This window comes from Leptinotarsa decemlineata, unplaced genomic scaffold, assembly GCF_025532065.1.
Source record: "Leptinotarsa decemlineata unplaced genomic scaffold, Ldec_3_MD MMD2_P_RNA_scaffold_6, whole genome shotgun sequence".
Classification (NCBI taxonomy): domain Eukaryota; kingdom Metazoa; phylum Arthropoda; class Insecta; order Coleoptera; family Chrysomelidae; genus Leptinotarsa; species Leptinotarsa decemlineata.
This window is the reverse complement of record NW_027412533.1, coordinates 13,957,399-13,977,802: the sequence shown is the minus strand read 5'-3', so window position 1 is coordinate 13,977,802 and position 20,404 is coordinate 13,957,399. Positions and strand designations below refer to the sequence as shown.

The 20,404-nt window shown below is 36.2% G+C and overlaps 2 protein-coding genes across 3 annotated transcripts in view; both read left to right on the top strand.

The window, feature by feature from the left end:
- Sox102F (transcription factor Sox102F) overlaps positions 1-20,404 on the top strand; it is a 615,532-nt gene that overhangs the window by 164,878 nt on the left and 430,250 nt on the right. The gene's annotated exons all lie outside the window — the stretch shown is intronic.
- LOC141480161 (uncharacterized) lies at positions 6,282-7,422 on the top strand. The gene is made up of 2 exons (XM_074170024.1): positions 6,282-6,497; positions 6,563-7,422. Exon 2 carries the CDS (start codon positions 6,564-6,566, stop codon positions 7,269-7,271), a length of 708 nt encoding a protein of 235 aa, XP_074026125.1. The 5' UTR covers positions 6,282-6,497; position 6,563; the 3' UTR covers positions 7,272-7,422.

Genomic DNA, 20,404 nt, shown 5'->3' with positions numbered 1-20,404 from the left:
CCCCTTTCAAATAAGATTCCTGCAACTGGGATTTAACCAAATAAACAAATGAATGTTTACGTACTGTCATTGATGATATGAGTAGATTTACATTATTCGTGACATAAAGTCGTAATTTTTTTATGAATTGGGTGCTTCATCTTATAGTGTTATTCAGACTGGTGCTGAAGAGGCGATATGGCAAGTTTCTTATTCCTAAACATCGGAAGTACACCATTGAGGATGGCAGTGTTCCATCTAAGTGAAATTTTACCTTATTTTGTTACTATATTCGGTAGCAATCTGGTACAATTCCATAACAAAAACAAACTGGATAGGAAAAAGTATTTTATTGTGTAATTCAATGTTCATGAGTAGTTGTTTACAGCTGATTCTCGGCCTCCCCCCACCACTATGACGTATTAATTGCTTTTTTTATTGGTTGTTGTTTGGTGAAGTTTTTTGTTGTGCAGTGAAGTCAAGGCGTTGTGACCTTGAAGTGTCTGGTGCATGGATCGTTCAGATTTTTTTTTCATATGAGATTTTGTGTGTTTATGTGTGTGTGTGTGTGTGTGTGTGTGTGTAGGAGAATGCACGGTACAGGGTTTCATCATGTGCTTGTTTGTCTATGTACAAACATACGTCTGCATACTTCGAAGATCCTCCAAGTAATAAATGCTCCATCGGTGTTAGGGCACCAAGTTAGTAGTGGAATGACGTCACAGCAATAACCGTTCAACGGCTAGAGAGCGACATGTTCACTCCACGACGTGTGGCAGAGTAATGCGTATTCATCGGTCTGCCCTCACCTCTCCCGAAGCGATGAAGGTTCGCTCTAGCCCCGCTATCGATGGTGACACAACGGCAGCCGAGGACCGTTTGCCTAGCGTCTACCCTCTCCGAGACCGCAACGACCACTGCTTGCTCGTATATCGACATCTGTTATCGCATTCAGTTGGGAGGTAATCTTGGCGCATGTAGTTGAGAAGTGGGGTTGGCTATGACATCTTGACGGGTCCTATCAGAGTGTATTTAAGAAGCGTACGAGTGTTGGCTATGTCAGTTTACATCAAGTGAGTTAGTGAGAACTATTATATAAAATGTATTCCTGTGACTGTGGTAAATCTTTCACTCGTAGTGATAATCTTCGTCGGCATCAGCTCCAGAGTTGCCAAGGAGGGCCTGCAGTGAAACGGGTGAGAGTGGATAATGCAACACCTATGTATACGTGCAATTGTTGTAATGTGACAATTCCTATGAGCCAAGTGAATTCTCACCGAAGAACCATGAGTCATAAAAATAATGCATGTGTTCAATTGTCTGACGGTGTTCAAATTATAACGAATGCATTCAATTGCCGCATTGCTACATACAGGGTGGAGAGTTCGATTGTAACCAGTGACTACATGTCATTTTTCAATAAGATTAGGCAGAAGGTCATTGAATTACTGGAATCAGCCATCAGGATCCATAAAAGCATCAAGGTGAATATGGAAGTTTTTGGGAATTATATTCTTCAGACTGATGATTCGAGGGACACGAAGTCATTTAATTCCCAAAATAAAATAGTGGACCAATCATCAGATTTGAATGCTGTTTTTGATGGATTCCGTGATGTAATTGTGGCTCAAACGACTGAGTTCCAGGATCGTGACTCAGGTATTTATTTTTTAAAAATTTCAATAAGATTGAATAGTAATATTTTTTTTTTATAATTCAGGTTGGACTTGTGAAAAAATATTGTTTCTCGAGGTCAACATTAATAAATACAGTCCACTGGAAGGACGTTCATATGTGAAGCTGCCTCAATGTATTCAATGGAAGAAAGCTGTTGTGAATGTTCGTAATGAAGATCAATATTGTTTTGCTTGGGCTATAACATCAGCATTATATCCTGCAGATAGTCGAGTGTCCGAACTTACATCATATCCACATTTTTCCACTGTTTTAGATGTCACAGGTATGGATTTTCCGGTTAAAGTTAATAATAAGAGTATCGAAATATTCGAAGATAGGAATGATATTTCAATTAATGTTTACGGTTTAGAGAGTACATTTGAGAAGGGTAAAATGAAGTATGAAGTGATTGGTCCATTGCGATACTCACAGAGAAGACTCCGGAGACATGTCAATTTGTTGTTTATAACTGATGACTCCGGTAATGGTCACTATTGTTGGATCAAAGATCTTTCAAGATTAGTTTCTAATCAACTATCAGCTCATAGACAGAAAAAATATTTTTGTGACGGATGTTTGATATATTTTTCTGATGAGAGATTGCTTTTACGTCATAATATGTATGATTGTAATCACATTAGTACCACAACACCAACTACTAATTTAAAGATCAATAAATATGGTAGAATGGTTGCGGAAAATAAACTAATGTTTGAAAACTTTGAGAGGCAAATGAGGGTGCCATTTGTAGTGTATGCTGATTTTGAATCAGTGCTTAAACCGATTCATGTGAATGAGCCAAATCCTGGAAGTTCATACACGATTAAAACATTCAAACATGCCCCATATTCATTTGCTTATTTGATAAAGTGTTCATATAATGATGATTTGACAAAATTTGTTACATATAGGGGTGTAGATGCAGCTCAGAAATTTGTGAGTAGCACTGAAGATGATTTGAAAGAGATACATGAAAATCATCTCAGAAACCCTAAACCAATGGATACACAAACTGTCGAAGAAGAAGAACAGTTTGCTGCAGCCAGAACTTGTGGTATATGTAATAAAGCATTTACTGATGGTGACGTCAAAGTAAGAGATCATTGTCATGTCACAGGAAAGAAAAGATCACATGCCGCTCACTCGAAATGTAATTTAAATTTCAAAATACCAAACTTCATACCTATCATTTTTCATAATTTAAGTGGTTATGATTGTCATTTATTCATAAAAGAATTGTATAGGAATAAAGAGAAAGTTGATGTTATCCCGCAAACTAAAGAGAAATATATATCTTTCACGAAGCATCTCTTTACACACAGCTATACCGATAAAGATGGTGTGGTTAGGAAGAATTATCTCAAAATGAGATTTATCGATAGTTATAAATTTATGACTAATTCGTTGGAGAAGTTGGGTGCAAACTTGACCTCCGATCAATGTTTGGAGATGCACAAACATTTCCCACAAATTGAGAAATTCAATTTGATGAGACAGAAAGGTGTATTTCCATATAGTTTTGTTGATGACATTGACAAATTGAATTATCCATTACTTCCGACAAAAAATCAGTTTTATGACACACTCAATTGTGAACATATATCGGAAACTGATTATGATAGGGCTAGAAATGTTTGGAATTTATTCGAGTGTCAGAATTTGGGGGAATACTCTGATTTGTATTTGAAGTCGGATGTATTGCTACTATGTGATATTTTTGAAAATTTCCGCACCACAAGTTTAGAGATATATAACTTAGATCCGGCACAATATTACACTGCACCTGGATTATCATGGGATGCCATGTTGAAGTTCACTAATGTTGAATTGGAATTACTAACTGACATTGATATGATTCACTTTTTTCAAAAAGGTATACGAGGTGGAATTAGTCAATGTAGCGAGAGGAAACATATAGCAAATAATAGATTTTTACCCAATTATAATCCCAATGAACCTTCCACATTCATTACATATTTAGATGCAACAAATCTATACGGTCACAGTATGTCACAACCTCTACCAACAAGTGAATTTACATGGTTGACACCAAATGAAATTCTTAATCTTGATGTGATGGATGTGAGTACTGATAGTCCGTATGGGTATGTATTTGAAGTGGACATTCATTATCCACAAGAGTTGCATGATAAACATTCTGACCTTCCATTTTTAGTCGAAAAAATAATACCACCTCGTACACAATCGAAAATTCCCAAATTAATTCCAAATTTGAATGATAAAAGAAAATATATTGTTCATTATAGGAATCTACAGCAAGCTGTCAAAAATGGATTGATTGTAATGAATACACATAGAGTATTGAAATTCAAACAATCATGCTGGATGAAACCCTATATAGATCTTAATACTGAAATGCGTAATAGGTCTAACAACAAATCTGTTAAAGATTTCTATAAACTAATGAATAATGCGGTGTATGGAAAGACAATGGAGAATGTAGATAATCGAATTGATGTTAGACTCGTTACACATTGGGAAAATATAAAGAAAAATATAGGTGCCAGCACTCTCATAGCCAAACCAAATTTCAAAAATTGTTCAATTTTCACTGATAATTTCGTTGCCATTCAATTGGGTAGAGTGAAGGTTCATTACGATAAACCATTATATTTGGGATTTTCCATATTAGAATTATCTAAAACAGTCATGTATGACTTTTTCTATGGATGCATCAAACAACACTTTGATGAAAATGTCTCTTTACTTTACACAGATACCGACTCGCTCATTCTTAAAGTAAACACAGAAAATTTTTATGAATTCATAAAAACTAACATAAGTAGATTTGATACATCCAATTACAGTATAGTTAACCAATTCAATATTCCAGTAACAAGTTCAGTCTTGGGTAACTTCAAAGATGAATTTCCAAATGATCCAATCATGAGTTTTTATGGTACAGGTGCTAAAGCATATTATGTGAAATCTGTTGATGGTGAATTTAAGAAAGCCAAAGGGGTTAAACGATCTGTAATAAAGAATGAATTGACATGCGAAGATTATCAAAAAATCGTCGAACAAGGTGGTATGATATTCAGAAAGATGAATTCATTTAGAAGCGTGTTACATGATATGTATACTGAATTGAAAAATAAAGTTGCATTATCATATCACGACGATAAACGATTTATCATTCCGAATACTACCCACACTCTTCCTTGGGGTCATAATGATATTGAATTTTATGAAAACGATCCAAATGAGAACATTCGTTGGATAAGTAATATTATTCAACAATCACAATCTCAGGAGACTCCATTGGATCAATTGATTAATTTATTATCTGCCGAGATCAATGATTGAAATATCATTCAATATCTTCAAAACCGGAAAATTCAATATTGATATTTATGTAGCCATTTATAATTAATAATATATGATAGAAGTAATGTGATATTAATGTATTATGTATGTATGTATATGTATTACTGTAATGAATATAAAATGATTAAAATTTTATTTGTATTATTTCTATTTCCCTAATCAATTACTGCAATATATAGTATAATGTAAATGACAGAAATATCAGTTTGAAGAGAATCATCGTAGAGTGCACAATGTCTAAAACAATCGATAAGTTTGGTAGAAAAAGAAAATGGGGTGGTAATGTCATTCGAGGTCCTCCTGGGAATGGTTTTAAATTAACAAAAGATGGTCATTATGACATGCAAAGGAAAATATTGAAAAATACAAGTGAACCAATTGACAAGAGTGATTGTGTAACTGTATCATATCTTGAGGGGGAAATTAATGGAGCAAAGGAAGTTATACTTCTAGCCCTACAAGCTGCAATACAATCCACAATAGGCAATATTGCTCGGGACGCCCGGCAAGCATTTGACGATAAAATTGCAGAGGCTCGGATAACTTTCACTCGTAAATTTGACAAACTTACAAGTGATGTAGACATAAAAATGTCTGACATAACAGCGTCTACAAATAAAAAATTTGATGCTATGTCAAACATAACAGGGACTACAATGAAAAAGTATGATGTACTGGAACAGAGAGTTGAAGTATTGGAGAAAAACCATAAAGAAGTTTTGGAGAGAAACTATAAAGTCAAGCCATCATCATCAGGTGGACTGGGATATCCAGGACTGAACATTAATCCAAATCATAGAATAATACAACCAAAACCAAAACCAACTGATGATGTATTAATGGAACCAACATGGTGAATGTATTCCCTCGTTATGTTAGGTTAATAGTTACGTTAGGTTAGCTGCATAGTTACGTTAGGTTAGGTGTTAGGTTAGTATTCCCTCGTTAGGTTAGGTTAACAGTTACGTTAGGTTAGCTGCATACTTACATTAGGTTAATAGGCGATCGCGAAGCGATCGCTTCGCGATCATGAAGCGATCGCTCAGCAGGCCGCTTCGCGGCCTGGGGCGCTCAACATCCGCCACTTGCATCCGGCCCGGATGTAAGTGGTGGATGTTGAGCGCTGAAATTCGGCCGCTCCGCGGTCGAGCGGTCGCTTGCGGTCGCTCGGCCGCGGAGCGGCCGAATTTTAGCGCTCAACATCCACCACTTGCATCCGGGGCGCGTTTTTTGCCCTTCTCGAAGCCCCGCCCCCTTTCCGAAGCCCCGCCCCTCCCCTCCCCGAAGCCCCGCCCCCCGACTCCCAACATTTGCGCATGTACACCCCTACCCTCAACGCGCATGTGCGCTCCCACCATTTTCCCACCACTCACGCATCGAAGTCGATACCCTCCGGAGAGCACTACACAACATTCAGTTCGAGAAGTCATCTCATCGAGAGCAGTCCACTCCACTTCAAGGCAGTAGCTTCCGACGACTAACTTGACATTTGAGTAAGTAAATTAAGAATGTTATTTTTTTTATATCAACTAACTTTGTATTATTTCTTCTTTTTCAGAATGGCAACCAATACACAGGAGGTGAATAATGCTGTGGCGTCTATTCTGCCGGTGTCCGCTGACCAGGAGGAGGCAGCATCTTCGAGAGCGGTGACGGGTGACCAGGCAACCACTTCGCGTTCGCGAGTTAGGTGTAGATCTTCTAGCCCTGACTTATTCGAGGAGGAGGAGGAAGTCAGGGCTGTGAAGAAGGTTTGCCAACGACCTGCAGCAAGGGTTGGTCCTATTTCAAAGTACCGAGCTACTTGCAATAGGACTAATCCTTATGCAGGTAGTTTTTCGACCTCTCGTAAGAGGGCCTCCATACCAGCAGCAGCACCAGCAGCAGTGGAAATTCCGAGGAGTCCTTCTCCGGAGTTGGTGATATTGTCGCCGTTGGTGACGCGACTACCACCGCTGCCAGCGACACCGGCGGATCCTGAGGTGTTGGTGCCACAAGTGCGACAGCCTATCGGAGAGGTGAGTGAAAAGATGAATACTTTTCTACAGAGATGCAAAGAAATAGAACATGCTGCCCGATCTAGTGAGGCCGCGTTGACTAACATGAACCGCCTAAAGGGTGAAAAGGTTAAGCGACGTAGGGAAATAGAGAAAGAAATGGCCGAACTAGATCGTGACATTGCATCTCTGGAGGAAAGGTGTGAAGCGGCAACCTCTTCGATAGAGCTACACAAAAGGTTATGGACAGCTATGGACCCTTTTTTGTAGATTAAGTATAAATATAAGATTAGTTTTAGGTTAGTTAGGAATATTTAATTATGGTAGTTTTAAGTTTATATTTGTTAAGTTTATATTGAATAAAGGAAAAGGAAGTGAAATAAAGGGTGTACACTGTTTTTTGGTTTGGTACACATTGAACAATGCGATGGTTGGAGCATTTTTCTTCACTTCCTCTTATTATTATTATTTTTTTATTTCAATTCCAAGTTCTTCTAGACAAATACCTCACATCAATTTTTGTGTTCTCTAATCACTTGTAAATAATTCCATGTGAAGAAAATTTAAAAAATAAAAAAATAGACATGTTTCATAGTGAAATCGACAAGTATATTTCATTTGTATTTTATCCATTCAAGTATCTCTTTCATTGAATATGTCTTATGTCACTTTGCAATTTACCCCCTACTCATTGAATATGTCTTATGTCTCACTGCAATTTACCCCTACTCAATGTCCCACTCCTCTCCCACTCCCTCTCGAAAGTATAAAAGTAGAAATCATCTGATGAAACATTCAGTTGATCAGCTAGCATCGAGATGGAACCCGATTCAACCTCCGAACCCTATAGCTGCCCGGATCAGGGGTACAACTTCAATTACTGGGATAACAGCCAGGTACAGGTAGTCTCTTCCACCACGGAACCCCACAGTCCGCCATATGAATACCAGGATCACGACATCAGGATGCAAGTTCAACATGTCACTGGCAGTGACGAAGGACACTTGGACGATTCGGAATATCCAGATCCTGACGGATGGTGGGACCCTGCTTATGATGACATTGTCCCAATGAGCAGCGACGACGACGATGATGACGACGACGACTCTGGCGATGATGCTGATGACGAGCTTGACGTTAGACGTCCTCCACCATCCCCTATCCTCATCGAGGATAGTCCTCCGCCATCCCCAATCCTGATCGATGATGATGTCCTCAATTCCGATGATGACATATAATCATCTACTCGTCCATCATTTCCTTTCCTTTCCTTCCACGGAGTACACACTTTTTGGTTGGTGTACACGAGGCACTGCGAGGCTGGGGCAGTGTCTTCCTCCCTTCCTCTCCTTCCTCCCCTCTTATTAGTTTTTTTTCCATAATAATCACTAAGAATTTCTCCTAATAATCGCTCAGAGTTTCATTCTTGATGTTTTCGAATCTCAAACACTGTTCTACATTTCACCCCCTCCATTTCATTTCTTCCAATATAAATATAGCAACAATCCCAGTTCTATATCATTCTTCCACAATGTCGAGTACAGGACCCATCCAAGTACATGAAATAGATTCAACGTCTGATCATTTGAGTACAACCTTCGCTCAATTTCTGCAGCGAATCTATGATCTTCCTGATGATTTCGCAGAACGAGTGGAACAAGGTATTCAGGACGACATAGATGCTGTTGACGATAATAATGCGGATGATGTGATTAGTATATCATCTGATTCAGATGATTATGACGACGACGACATCATGAGTATATCATCTGATTCAGATGACTACTATGAGGATGATATCATTAGTATATCATCTGATTCAGATGACGATACCATAATTATTGTTTCTGAAGATGAGGAGCGTTAGTCCATATCATTGCATGGATTAATAAAAAATAACAGCCCTTTTCAGGGCTACAATTAAAGACTGAAACAATAAAAAAATAGCTCTTTTCAGAGCTACCATTATACTTTCAAACAGAAACAGATTCATACCATTGTTAACATTATGTTAACATTATAATCTCAAACGAAATATATGTATGTGAAAGTATTCATCATTATATGCATATGAATGATTGACAAATGCCAACTTCAACTTTCATTTAAAGTAGTACTCATCATATGCATAGATATTCAATGACTATCAAATTCCAAATTTCGACTTTTCAGTCAAAGTAGTAATTTATTTGTCATATAATGTATAGATATTCAAAGACTAACAAATAGTAATTTATTTGTCATATAATGTATAGATATTCAAAGACTAACAAATTTCCAACTTAGACTTTTATTAGTCAAAGTATTCATTTGTCACATAATCTATGAATACTAATACAACTAACTACTGTTTGTGTGAATAATGTAGCCCTGAAAAGGGCTGTTGTTTTTTTTTGACCAGTTGGTCCACGGTTATTGTGCCACAGGTTGGACATTATTACATATAATACATGTAGATACTCGGGTGAAGTTTGTTAGTGGCCTCTCGCAAGCTTCACACCAATTCTGTCCCATTTCCATAATTGAGACAGTGTTGTGGGTGTTGACATGGGCATACCACCCTCCATTATTGTTTCTATGCGAATAAAACCGAAAGCAGCACCAACATAGTTTTTTGTTCTCTCCATCTATTGTGCTGATCAATACGTATGCATCCAATGCACAATACAAATCCAAGGGATCTTCCAGTGTCTCACTGACATTGAGTGTTCGCATACCGATCCTCATAGCACCATCACCTTCAGTTGTGTCAGCTTCTATCCCTTCATCATCTCCTTCTTCATCCATGACCCTCTCAAACTCCATCACGTCATCATCTTCGTCGCTTTGGTTGGCCTCGTTTTCAACTTCGTCTATCTCATCTTCATCGACTCCAACATCTTCTGCTTCAACTATTACTTCCTCTAGCGGAACATTGACATCCTCATCATCTGATTCGTCTATCCAATTGTTTTCATCAACAGCAGCTATTCTATTTAATGCAGCATTTATTTTTGCAGAATTCATCTTGTTGTTGTTTGCTCACAGTTGTAGAGAGTGAATGAATGAACTCTAGGTTTGCAAGTCAACTTATATAGGAGGTGATGCGACTCCCACTTGACTCGTTTAGAGTGGAATAGTAGGAGAAGTTATCCCACTATACTTCCACATGATGTTGATTTCTATAAATAGAGATCGTAGGTATAGGAGAGAGCATTCAGAGTTTCTGTAAGTCATCTCTTAATATTTCTAATCGAATTAGTAAAATGCCGTTTCCAAAAGAGTGGAATGAAAAACCAAAAGTGTGTGTCTACCCAATGATGATTGCAGGGGCTATTGTGTGCTACTTTTGTCAAATAAGTAGACCTAAGGATTCAATCAATCCATGTACTGGTATGTGTAGTGATTGCGTGTTGCGGATTCAACTATCGCCTCCTTCTCATCCACCGAAGCGAACAAAATCGGATTATCGTCAACAACAGTTACAGTGTCTGAAGTGTTCCGAACCTATAATATTTAACAATATAGGTATCTGTAGAAATATTTGTGGTACCTGTGCTGCCGTTCCAACTCCACTGCAACGTTGTTTGCGTTTGTGATACATATTCCATGAATTGTTGGAATCATGTATGCAATGCATGTAGAAGTACTTGGGATCTGTGTGAGAAGGTTGGTCAACTCTACCCCAATAGGAGAATCCATTTTTTCAATGTTGGTGTTTGACGCACGAGCAACAACTATTGAGGAATAGAGTCAAAGAAAGTTCCACATCCACAGAGACATATTAACATTTTTCATTTTTTATTATCGTTATTGTCCTCTATTATTAATAAATATATATATTTTGAATTTATTTGTATTATTTTCTAACATTTAAAAATACATGCATGCAACACAAAGTTTTCCTCTTAAATGACAAAGATTGTTACATGCGTGAATAGTTTAGTGAGAGAGCGCATGTGTCAGTTGATGAAAGAGCGCATGCGCTAGTTTATTTTCTTCTATAAATGGTGAGGTTCTCAGTAACATCATCACCTTTCCTATCCACATTCTATTGCTATCACATATCATTCCTCAGACCTTAATAATCATGAGCTCTATGCCGCTATTGATTGCTGAAGATGGTTCACCACTTGTTGATATCGATCAGACTGATTTTGAAAATATTCCAGTATTACATTTATCGAGTCAAGATTCGATAAATGATTTTGATATTAACGACTTCGTTAACTTTGCAGATGTGCCAGAACCAAATGAGCAAATTATTATTGAAAATCCGATCGTTTCGCAATTATCATCACTCAAACACTCTTCATCTACCCTTCCTCTTGGTGTTGATAAGAAATCTAGAACAATCAAGAGGAAGGTTACTAAGGCATCTTCATCGATTGTCACTGACTTTAAAGAAAAGAAAGAATCCAAAAGTGTTGTGCGACAGAAAAAACCCGCAACGAAAAGTGACAGATCGAAGAGGAAGCCAAAAGGTACTCCTAAAGAAAAAAAGAGATGATTTGAAAGCTGAACCGCTATCTTCTTTCAGCCCCCTCCATCGGTTTGGGGAAATGAAAAGGAAAGCAAAATGCCGTCTTGTAAAGGCACAGATGACTATTGCTGAACTTGAAAAGAGTGAGCGAGCTATTAATGCTAATAATGAAACTCTTGAAGCATTAGATGCCAAGATTGCATTAGCGAAGGTTGAATTGGCTAGAATGTCTAAAGATGCTGATGAACTCCGTTCAAAAATTGGTAAAGATAAGCAATTCCATCAACGTTCGAGAATGCAAGCTCAGGCTGAGCTTGAGGAGTCGACTAAGCTTTATGAGACAGCATTATCAGTGAGAGATAATTGGCAAAAAGAGTTGGATACTGCATTTCAAAGTGACGGCGATTAGTTTTGGGAATGATAATGTGTTTTCAATATCGTGAGTTGAAAAATATAAGCGGGAATGGAGTATACATTAATTTGGTTTGGTATACACAGAACATTGCGAATGGCTGGGGCAATGTTTACCGCTGCAATATTTTTCAGTTCACATACTTATAATTGAAATGAAAACAATAATGAACTTCAATATTACTTTATTCATAAAAGTCACTATTATATACATTTAAACCATATTTGATTCATCAATCCAAGAATTTTGTTCGCTAGGAAGGCCTAACCACTTTACATATACTTTATTTTTTCTTCTCTTCAACACCTTCTCAATCAGATATACGTCAGGATTCTCGGTTCGTAATAACTCTTCTTCGTAAAAACATCCTCTAATCGGCTGTTCATTCATATCTTCAAGATTATAAGTCATTGGGATGGTTTTATTAATTTTAACAATCTTGAATAGCTCCGTGGTAAAATTCGCAGTGTAAGACTTTTCAAAAATATGTTTGTATTTTACTTATACGTACAATATCATTTAATTGGAATTTGGGTTTACTTTGTCTTCCTCCAATTCCATTGATACCCTTGAATTTTAATTTTGTTGTTGAATCAACATTGATGGGTGCCATACCTATTGTACGATGAACTTTATTATTATATCTACTAGTTATAATTGGAAGAATATCAAGCCATTTGTGGTGACCTCTCATCGAAAATTCCTTGTAGAGCCATGCCTTTATTGTACGAATCACTCTTTCTGCTATAGCTGCCTTCTTTGTGCTAAATGTTGAATAATGATTGATATTATATTCTCGCATGAGAGATGAGAAGCTTTTATTGAAAAATTCTTTCCCTTGATCGCTTTGTATGTGTTTGGGGGAGTATTTGGCTTCTTTCAGTACATGTTTCATTGCATTAGTTACTGTACTACCTGTTTTATCTTTAACTGCTACAGTCCACAGATATTTGGAGTAACAATCTATCACTACAAGTATATATCGGTATCCTTCATTACTTTTTGCATAAGGTTGCAGTTCAGCTAAATCTATTTGCCATAGATCTGCAAAACCTTTGATGGTGGTTATTCTTCTACGAAAATTACGTCTTGCAGGTTTATGTAATTCATTAACAACTTGTCGTTTGACATCACTTATTTCATTAGTCATTCTATTTCAATATGATTAAAGAGAAAAAGTGATAATGTTACTGCATTGAATGATGATGTGACAGTGATCATTACATGTGAATATGTTAATATATTATACCTTCTTCACGTAATTCTTCAATTATTGAAATTATTTCATTATCATGTCCGGTATGTCCGGCTGACTTTGAAGCTACCAATAGTCGTAGGCGAGCAACTAACTCTTTCGGTGAATTCCAGTACACATAATTCACAGGTTTAGAATTATATATTTTCTCCATTTTCACTCGTTTGAGTTCTCCACCAATTTTACTTCTACTTCTTATTGGATATTGTCGTGAGTCTAATAGAGGTTTGATAACTTCACGAAATTTTTTAGAATTTGTATTTTTAAAACCATTCTTCAGATGATATTGTTTATATGGAGCATTCGTTATTTTCAATATTTTGGAATATACTTGACGAGTTTCTTCATTATCAACATCTTGTGGATTCTTCAAAAAAATCATATCATACAATTCTGGACTACCTGCGCATTCATATTTTTTCACTTTATTAGCATCCCAAAATGAAATGTTTCCATCTTTGAAATTTACCACTAGACTTCCCATTTTCAGCTTTTGTGTAATTGGATCCATACGTACGCCAAATGTTCCATCATATGCTGGATTTCTAGATTTTATATTATTCAAATGTTTCATCAAAACATCTTCACCACTTTCATTCATAACAGGTGAGATGTCAGGATCCGAGGAATCGATGTGGGACGATGATGGTGTTTCGAATAGAGTTGTTCTCATATCGTCTTGAAGTGTGCTCGTGTCACTATTCACAGATGATACACTACCAAAAGATTGTTTTCTTCTATTGGAGTACTCATGGGATAATTTGAAGTAGATTGAACAGTTCCATGATTTGGTGATAACACTGGTGATTTAGAAGTAGCGTTTGATGATAAAACATTCAATGGTTTCATTATGGGCTCATACAATCTTTCAAGTGTCGTACGATTTTCAATATTATCATTCTTGATAGAGTTGAATTCTGCCTGACAGCTTCTGTTGTCTCTACTAGTTGACGTTTCAAATTTATTTCATTGTTTTTATTTTCAGGATCTTTTTTTGTATTCATAATGCCCTTTTTTTGAATTAAAGCTTAATTCGTTGGTGAAGTGACCACTACAATATTCAGTGATCGAATAAGTTTCAAAAACAAGATCATGGGTATATAAAACTATCGAATCCTTTGCGATATCTACCTTCATCTATTTTTCTATCCTTATCAATGACTAGAAATCCATATTGGTCCTCCCAGCATTTAACACACATCAATTGGAATTGTTTGAATGTTACATCGGTGTGAAACATGATCTGAATAAATGTGATGTAAATTCGTCTCATCTTGTTTGAACATTATAATGAAATTGGTATTGTCACGCACTAACTGTTTGGGTACCCGTGTGAATATGTCTGTGCTAGATAAAAACAATCAACATCCTTATGACGTCCCATACAGAAATATGATCTAATAATATCTTGCTTTTCACATATCACATCATCGAAAATGAAAACAGAATTAGGCTTAGCGTCGGAGGGTTCCACTATTTTCTGCATTATTGCTGAATGTATAAAAACCTAATCCTTTTATAGGTTCCAAAACACTTCGCAAGTACTGATATTTAGGTTGATTGAGTGATTTCGAATAGAGATACACATTTCTAAATCTCAGTCCTTGTGGATGTGTTATATAGTGATATCATTGCATTGCATTCGTCTTTCCACAATTTGAAGGTCCTATAATGAGTCCTCGAACTGATGATGGAAGTAGTGGACCATGTCTGAATACCCTTTGTCCATTCAATCCACAACCAAATTTCTCATCTAGATTATCTACAGCAAACTTTTCTTTCTGTTTTACAATGCGCATCGTGCCGTGGTTGGAGACTATATAAATGTTATTAGCTTATTCATTTCAATGTGTACCATCAAACGATACGGACGTATTGAAAGTGATCGTAAAATTAAAAGAGGTTGTGGTTTTGTTAATGATTTAATAAACAAACTTCCTTTCGAATTACATCTACCCGGAGGTTATCAATACTGTGGACCGGGTACAAAATTGAAACAACGTTTAGCTCGTAACGACCCTGGAATCAATAAATTAGATATTGAATGCAAAAAACACGATATTCAATATTCTAAGCATCCATCCGATCTTGCAGCAAGACATTTAGCCGACAAAGAACTTGAATACAGCGCTTGGGATAGGGTTAAATCGAAGGACGCGAGTATTGGGGAAAAGAGCAGCTGCATTACTTGTCACCAACATTATGAAAGCGAAAAGACATATGGGCATGGGTTGTAGTACCAATAAGAAAAAATGTAAGAGGAAACAAACGAAGAAAAATAAAATTAAAAAAGTTGCATTTGGTGCTGGGATAGTCCATAAAGTGCGAAATGTATTGAAAGAAAGCTGGTGGGAATCAATTTGTGACGAATAATAGCAAAAAAGCTATCACTGTGGCATTGCAGGCGGCACGTAAATACCTTAAGCTGCCGGTGGAGGGAAAGAAGAAAATCCGCACACCACGCATAATTCCTGTTCCCAAGATCGGTGGACTTTTACCATTGATACCAATTTTTGCTGGACTATCCGCACTAGGAAGTTTGGCGGGAGCGCTGCTGGTATTACCAAGGCCGTGAATTCGGCAAAAGCCAGCAGAGCGGCTTTAATGGAAGCCAATCGTCACAATAAAACCATGGAGGCTGTAGCATTAGGCAAACGCGGAAGTGGAATATATTTCAAACCATACCGTAAAGGTTTAGGACTATATTTAAAAACCATACAAAGCCACGAACAAAACAAAAAACTAATTGAACCCCTACCTCAGAGGCCTCTTACTGATCTCGATCTCAGTTATTATGCACAAAAAATGAAAATTCCACATTTTCGTGGTGTTTTTATGCGTGATAGATTACCATCTTCAGGTCCAAAACAAAACGAGACAGCTATTGTTAATTTAGATGGAATAAGTGGACAGGAACACATTGGGTGGCATATAAAAAATGTGGGAAAGAAGTCATATTTCGATAGTTTTGGAGATCTACCCCACCATTGGAATTGACTCGATTCTTTCGAAAATGTTCGAATGTAAAAAATCAAATATAACTATGATCGACAACAGAAATTTAATACAGTTCTCTGTGGTCACTTGTGCTTGCAGTTTCTCTCTAAATAATTTTCCAAATAAAAATGGATTCAACACCAAACTGGATCGGGAGGCTATCAAGGGAATGGGGTTTTCACTTAGAATGTTTTCAAAATATGGTACCTTGAAAAAAATGGATAAAGTGATGCTTGCAAATATGCCTAAGGAAGTGATACTTGCATGTGTTGCACATGAGATTGCATATGTTTGGGAAAAGTTGCCTAAGCATCTGCAAGATGACATCGATATAATGAAACATAGATATTGTTATGAGCACCACCACCACGATCAAATTCAGAATCGGATGTTAATGACGGTCCTATACCTCGGAAATCTATGTGTTGTATTTGTAATATAGAGAGGATGTGAATATTGGTATCAATAAAAATGATACTTATTACAATACAACACCTTCCAAAAAGTGTAAATTGTCTCAAATGTGCTGTTGCTGTGTACAATAATAAATTGAAATGTGTTTCAAAATATTCATCAGTCATGTCACGAAAGTTCGAGCTACAAGCTGTCGGGACAAGTGTCTTGAGTGCGGATTTTTTTCACCAATTGAATTGGATAGGAACAGTCGTTATGGATTAGGACTTTTGGGATTCTATGGGTGCAATACAATCAATAATATAACTGAAGCTAATAACTTAGTTAGTTTTAGAATCAGTAATGACAACTCATCGATACCCCAAAAGTTGACAATTGAAATTCCATGTGGTGCTTATGAAATAGAAGAGATCAATGCCGTCATACAGAAACATATCATGTTCAGATTGTTTCATGATAAAAAACCAAATGATGTCGTTGCAGATGATATTTTCTATCTACACGCCAATATAATACATTCAAATGTGAAATGCGATCCAAATATGAAATTGATCTGACACATCCAAATTCAATAGCAGAAATGATGGGGTTCGCTCATGAAATATTTCCACCAAATCAGATACATGAATCATCATTACCAATAAACATTACAACTGTGAGACTTATCCGCTTAGATTGCAATATAATATCTGGTTCATATATAAATGGTGTGAAGAATCCCACATTCTTTTCTCATTCGATATTGATGTTGAACCTGGCTACAATCTCACTAAAGAACCACACAGTATTATTTATATGCCTGTCAGTCCAGAAGGTCGTCAATTGATTCACAACATTACAGTGCGTATTTTGGATGAAAAAAATAACCTTATCGATTTTGGAAGTGAAGAAGAGATTTTCATTATTTTGGAATGAAGAAAATCGAATAACTGTTGTTATGGGTTTCATTTATAATAGACAAAATCGCATTGAACAATCCCAAACGAGTTGCACTATCAAAAAGAAAGGTGTGCATAAAAAGAAGCTCATTCCACAAGTGTATGCTAAACAGTTAGCACATAACGCTCTGTCTGTGAGTGATCTTAAATTTTTGAAATCGATTGGATTGAAAGTGAGAAAATAACAATGGTGCTCGAAACAAACAATGAAAAGTTGAATATATTCAATGAACCAGTGCTCGATCATTCTCTCATAAGTTTACATGAGCACACATATAAGCCCTATGGATCACCGCTATTCAGAATTCGGATGAAATCAGAATTGCAATCAATAATCAAGATGTTATACTAGATATTGCCGAGAGCTTCATTTACATAGAAGGTAAATTCACCCCCAAAGATGTAGCGAAAACATGCTATCTCTCGAATAATGCAATTGCATTTCTCTTTGACGAAATTCGTTATGAAATGGGTGGTGAACAAGTGGCTGTTGTTAGAAAACCTGGGATAACATCTACAATGAAAACCATGATATCATTTGGACAATCTCATGCTAACACATTATTGACATCTGGTTGGGGACTTTCACAATTGAAGCAAGATATCTTGGATACAAACAGTCATGTTTTTAGTGGAAAACTACCACTGAAATATTTGATGGGTTTTGCTGAAGATTACACAAAAGTATCTTGAATGCCAAACAGGAATTGATTTTGATTATCGCTCGATCATTCAAAAACTCATATATAGGTGAGGTTGATGCTGATTTGGAAATAAATAAAATCGAATGGAAAATAAGGCATATTGTACCAGATGATAAACACAAGCTCAAACTTTTGAGTAGAATAACAAAAGCGGTCTGAATGCAAAATCAAGTTGGCGTATCGTATGTGGGGACCTCTATGAACTACCCTCATTACGTGGGACTTCTTCAGACATATGGCCATCAAAACAACTAACGCATTGGAAACTCCTCGTTTTGTCATCATCGCATTCCAAAGTACTACACATCTGAAGATAGAACACAAGATATTACAAAATTCACAACTGCTGATATCAATAGTATTCGAGTATACTTGAATTCTGAAGTTTATCCATATGAGCGTTGGAATTTGAATTTCGATAAAAAACTTGATGCTCCTGCTTATTATGCTTTTGAGAGTTTCCAGCGAAGTTATTATGATAAAGATATGAGTGAACCTCTGATGGACATTGGACAATTTAGAGAGAATCCACTATTCGTCATCGATTGTTCCCATCAACCGAATGCAACAAAATCATCAAACTATTGATATAAAGATTGAGTTTGAGACGAGGAAGACCAAGTTTCCAGACAACACTAAAGTATATGCATTAATTTTGCATGATACAGTTTTAACATACAATGCATTGGTTGGTTCAGTTCATAGCAGATATTGACACTTTTTTTTCACTCTATCATGTACTGTTTTATGATCTTTTTTTTTTTTATTTGTAACTGACTTATATCATGTATTGTATTATATATTTTATTTTTGTTTTGTAATCATTTTCTATTGTATTTCATCAGATTTAAATAAATAAAACATGAAAATAATACAAAGTTTTTTATTTGACATTATTTATGATTTACAGGAACATACAGACTATCTAAAATAACTTCTTCCTCATAATCATCATTTTCGCGACCATCTTCAATTTCCTCTCGATTTTCATCATTCAATTCAAAGTGATGAATAATCCATTCTGGCAAGTATGGTTGGAGGCTATACAGGAATCTTCTTAGGTTCAGTTCAATCATAACCTCACAAAGTTGCCACAATTCCAATTCATTATCCAAAAATTTGTTGCAAACTTCTGCACCACTCCAATAGTTCTCAGCATCACGAAGGCATAATTCGATTTGTTTTTTCATCATAGCTTACACTCATATCATAAACGCTTGCATGTTCGGCTCCATCACCCAACACCTTCAATTTAGACGACAAATGTTGAACCGATGATTTGAGATCTACAATATCGACCCAATCTTGACTTGCGTACTGCATCCACATCTTTAAATGGTGGAACTGAAATCGAATAAAAATAACAATAAGCAACCTCCAATTTTTCAGTGATATAATACTCACATTCCCATTTTACTTGTAGTTACAAAGTGAGTGTATTCAACTAAGTTAGTAATGTTTATATTTCCATATAATTATCATCTAATATATGAATATTAATAAAACAATAAGAAATTCATTATAATTACTATTATTATTCAATCATATTGAATTTGACTAGAGTTATCGTTTTCACCCCAAAAAAAACTTTGTAAGCTATGACCTAAAGAAATTCACTATAAATTATTACTATTATTCAATCATATTGAATTTGACTAGAGATCGCGTTTTCATGCCAGCAAAACTTTGTTGGCTCTGTCCTAAATACATCATCGTATATTTACCACCTGATGAGTTGATACAAGATATATCGTCATCACTGAATTGCAACGAAATACGTTTTGGTAGCCATGTTTTAAATAATTTATCATTGCTCACATCTTGCAAAGTTAATAAAAATTGATTTACCAAATCGTGTAGAATAAGTTGACATATTTTTAATTATGTACACTTCATCAATTGGCAATGATGATAAGGCCTTTTGCTCTAGTATTTCAACCTCCTGTACAATCAAATTATTAATTTTATTCAAGTCTACTTTTGAAACGGACATGATGAAAATATTATTAAAATATAAACAATTTCCAACAGACAAATACACTCACCGTCTTCCTTCTATTACGAAGAATAACACTCTACCAATTGCTAACTGCTGCAGATATATTCGTCTACTGATTTCATAGTGTGCCAGGCATTTCTTTTATATTAAACAGTGTGAGTCACCCACCATGAAACGTTTTGAAAGATTCACATTGTAGTTGCTATCCACTAGAGATGCCTG